At 60.4% G+C, this 4,057-nt stretch overlaps 1 protein-coding gene across 1 annotated transcript in view; it reads right to left on the reverse strand.

The window, feature by feature from the left end:
• CAMSAP3 (calmodulin regulated spectrin associated protein family member 3) overlaps positions 1 to 4,057 on the reverse strand; it is a gene marked incomplete at its 5' end in the record, with an annotated part of 15,133 nt that overhangs the window by 1,676 nt on the left and 9,400 nt on the right. The window contains 3 exon segments of the mRNA XM_014584921.1: positions 19 to 141; positions 341 to 465; positions 2,716 to 4,042. Of these exon segments, the coding sequence (XP_014440407.1) occupies positions 19 to 141; positions 341 to 465; positions 2,716 to 4,042 (1,575 nt within the window).

Here is a 4,057-nt window from a genome sequence, read left to right on the forward strand (position 1 = left end):
GGCCGTGTTACCTCCCCGCGCCGGGGGCCCACCTCCTCCTCGGCCGGGGCCCGGGCGGCAGGGGCCGGGGCCGCCGCAGGGACTGGGGCGGGGGCTGTGGGGGCCACAGGGACCGGGGCAGAAGCCTCCTCCTGGGCCAACCTGCAGATCAAGTGAGGCCAAGCAGAACAGGTTATGGGAGGCCGGACGGCGTCACCACTGGGCCCACGACCCAGGTCGACCGGGGGTTCCCGCTGCTCTGTGTCCGTTTCTCCCTCTCATGTAAGAAATAACCAGCTCACGGAGTCTCTGGTTCTCAGAGATGAAGGGTCAGGGGTGCCCAGGCTGGGCCCGGCCTCACCTCGCAGCCTCCTTCTCCGCCTCCTGCCACTGTTTGCGCCTCCGGGCCTCCTCGGCCCGCCGCTGCTGCCGCTCCAGCAGGCTGGCCCTCTTCTGGGCCATCTCGTCCTCAGGCTTGTCTTCGTCCTGGGGACAGACGCTCAGTCCAGCTGGCCGCCCCTCCCCTGCTAGGCTGGAGTCTGATCACACGTTAACCCAGCCTGCCAGCAGCTCCTGTCCTTTTGTTTGAGAGATTTTTTTCTACAGGGTGCATGCGCTTGCCAGAGAGACAGAGATAGAGAGAGAAGTCACCCCCCAGGGGGGATGGCCACGCCACAATCCCTTCTCCATTCTCCTCTCAGGATTTTGGGCATGCACATCCACGCACCTGGCATGAGTTTTAAGCTGCCAGGTGCCGAACTCGAACTGCAGTCCAGCAACGTAACAATTATGCCATCTGCTGGTTCCTGTCCTTTTGTCTTTGACACTGTTCTAAAGGCACTTGTTGGTGCCCACTTTATGGGCAGCCCCATGCTGAGTGCTGGGGCATACCAGCGACGGGGTAGGCCTGGGTGGTGCTCATAGCCTTCTGCCCAATGGAGAAGACAAATGAAACCGCAGACGTTTGAACGCCTGGAGAGGCGTGCACTGGGCAGTCTACCCTGCGTGGAGGGACCATCCTAGTCTGCCCAGGGGCACTGAGCGAGGCTCCCTGGGGGGAGCACCCCTGGAGAATGATAAGGACTTTACTGGGTAGGGTCAGGGGTGAGTGCATTGTTCCGGGCAGAGGAACAGCAGGTGCAAAGGTCCTGTGGCCAGAACAAACCTAGCAGGGCATGGAACCACAGGGAAGCACTGGTTCAGAGCTGGGGACGGTGGCATAGGGTGAGGTCAGAAGTAAAGAGAGCCGGCACCACCAGGGGGCGTGCTGGTTAAGGCGCTGGGCACTCCCACACGGACCATCATGGTTCAAGTCGCTCTCTCTCAACAAATTAAAATAAATGAATGAATAAAATTAAAATTTTTTTAAAAAAAGAAGAGCCCAGAGACATGAAGAGGAAGAACTTTTCTTCTAAGAGCAAAATCAAAATTCCTAAGGGCTGGGGTTGGCAAATGTGGTAGTTGGGGTGCTGGACTTCCTGTGGTTGGCCAACTGTGGTTCAAGTCCCAGATCTGATGGCTTACTTTCTCACTTTCCCTTTCTCAATCTTTCTGTCTCCTCTGGTCAATTTTTTTTCCCAAAAAAATAATTTATTTATTTTTATTGTGATGATTATTCTTTAAATTGACAAGAGAAAGAGAGAGAGGGAAAGTGAGAAAGCAAGCCATCAGGTCCGGGACTTGAACTGTGGTCGGCCATGTGGGAGTCTAGCACCTCAACCACCATGCCACCTGCTGGCCTCCTCTCTGTCACATTTTAAAAATAATAAATAAAGGGGCCAGCAAGTGACGTGGAGGTTAAGGGTGTTGGACTCCCACAGGGCCGACCATGGTTTGAGTCCCAGACCTGGTAGCTAGCTTGAAGCTTGCTTTCTCACTTTTCCTTCCTCTCACTGGGTCCTCTAGTTAAATGAAAATAAATAAATACATAAATAAAGTTAAATAAATAATCCTTTTAAAAAATAATTAATAAAATTAAATGAAAAAGAAAATTTAATTCCTGAGGCCAGGGGCCAGCAGGTGGCATGGTAGTTGAGGGTGCTGGACTCTCACATGGTCAACCACAGTTTGAGTCCCAGACCTGGCGGCTTGCTTTCTTACTTTCTCTCTCTCTCTCTGTCCCTCTCTGGACAAAATTTTAAAAAATAAAGTTCAATTCAAAACAATTTCCTGACGGGTCAACACAAAATGGCCAGTGTTCAGGGGGACATAGGAAAGACCAGCCAGAGGAGACTGGGTGTCCAGGTGAGACCAGTTGGTGGCTCAGGCTGCAGGTCCCACAATGATGTAGAATGATCAGGCACGGGGCAGGGTCGGGAAGGGGGACCAGTACAACCACGCTGGGGCAGGGGTGGCGGGTGGAGGAGATGGCATGGAAGACCCCAGCCCCGTTTGCCCACCCATCTGGCCCTGTCATCTGTCCATCACCGACTCGCCCACCATCTGCCCGCTCCTGTCTGACCAACCACTGTGCACCTGTCCACCCTTCCTCTGTCCATCCACCCACCTCACCTATCTGTCCATCTGGTCACCCCAGTTGTCTCTCTGCCTATCCGGCTGTCCACCACCTCCATCCTCCCACCCACCCATCTGGCCACCTGGCGTCCACTCCTCCATCAACAACGCCCTGTCTACCCAAGAACCACGGGCCCCTCTCCACCCCAGGAAGCCTCATCTGCTGACCCACGTCCATCCACTCCAGCTACCGCCCCCTCCCCACCTGTGCTGGCCGCTCACCTTATAGAAGAACCCGAGGCCAGCCCGAGGCTCTCCCTCGGACGACGCCTCCTCCTCTAAGGAGTCCTCAGCCCCGGGGGGGCTCCCGTCTCCCTCCTCCTCGGCCGCGGGGGCTTCCAGGCTGCCCAGCGGGATCTCAATGAGGGCCGGCCGCGCCGCAGGCTCCTCGGGAGGTGTCCCCTCCGCCAGGAGGATGGAGGAGCGCGTCTGCACCGGCACCTGGCTCGGGGAGAACTTGCGCAGGTGGGGGAGGCTGTCCACGTCGTGCGGGGGCGTGAGCACCCTGGTCAGAGGCGCCAGCCGCAGCTCCGCCGGCCGCGCATGTTTGGGGCTTCGGGGTGTAGGGCTGGGGCCAGGCCCAGGGCTGCGCCGGGCAGCTGGGGCGCGCCGGGCAGGGCTGGGGGATGCAGCTTTGGGCCCCGTGGGGCCGGGGATGACCCACGCTGCGGGTGGAGGGGCAGGCCCTGGAGCCTCGGGCGGGGCCAGGAGCCGCTGTTGCTGGTCCGTGAGCCTCTGCATGTCCCGCTGCAGGGAGCTCAAGGCGGCGCTGAGCTTGGTGACCGCTCGGTTATAGTCTCCCAGCCCCTCGGGGGGCAGCAGGCCCAGCTCCGGGGAGAAGGTCACCGACTTGGGTCGGGAGGAAGGCTCGCCCTGGCCCTCGCCTGCAGGCCGCTCCCCACCAGGAGCCGGGCCCTGCTCCTGCTCCGCCTCGGCCTCGGCCTCGGCCTCCGCCGCCTCCCCGGCAACCTCCCCGGCAGCCTCCCGCGGCTGCACCTGTAAGAAGGCACTCTTGCCCAGTCGCTGGCGGTGCTTGGCAAAGATGGCCTCGATCCGCCGCTTCTGAGCCTCGATGGCCCGGCGCTTCTCCTCCAGACGGGCTCCGAGCTCGCTCATCTCTGAGCTCAGGGCCTCGGGCGCGGAGGGAGCAGACGTGGGGGACCCAGCTCCGGACTCGGCCTCGGCCTTCACCAGCTGCTTCTTGCGTTCCGCGAAGCTGGTCATTTTCACTTCGGAGTTGGTGGCCACCGGAGACGATGTCACCGCCTTCGGGGACCCCTCGGATGGGGCTGGTGCTTTCGATATCTCCCCCAGCGGGCAGGGAGAAGGTTTGGAGGGGGCCTCTGGGTGGGGCACGTAGGCGGGTGGTTTCAAGGCTCCCTCGGATGGGTAGGAGGAGGACAGCGGTGGTTTCGAGGGCCCCTCGGGGGAGTGGAGGTAGAAGCTGCCGTCGGCGGCCCCGTCGGGGAGCAGGCGGGGCTCTGCGCTGTGGATGATCTGCAAGGCCTCTTCAATAGTGGGCAGGTCTCCGGGCTCCGGGGCTGGCTGGGTGGGGGTGCGGGCC

This window comes from Tupaia chinensis, unplaced genomic scaffold (assembly GCF_000334495.1).
Source record: "Tupaia chinensis unplaced genomic scaffold, TupChi_1.0 Scaffold148210_1, whole genome shotgun sequence".
NCBI classification, from domain to species: Eukaryota; Metazoa; Chordata; class Mammalia; order Scandentia; family Tupaiidae; genus Tupaia; species Tupaia belangeri.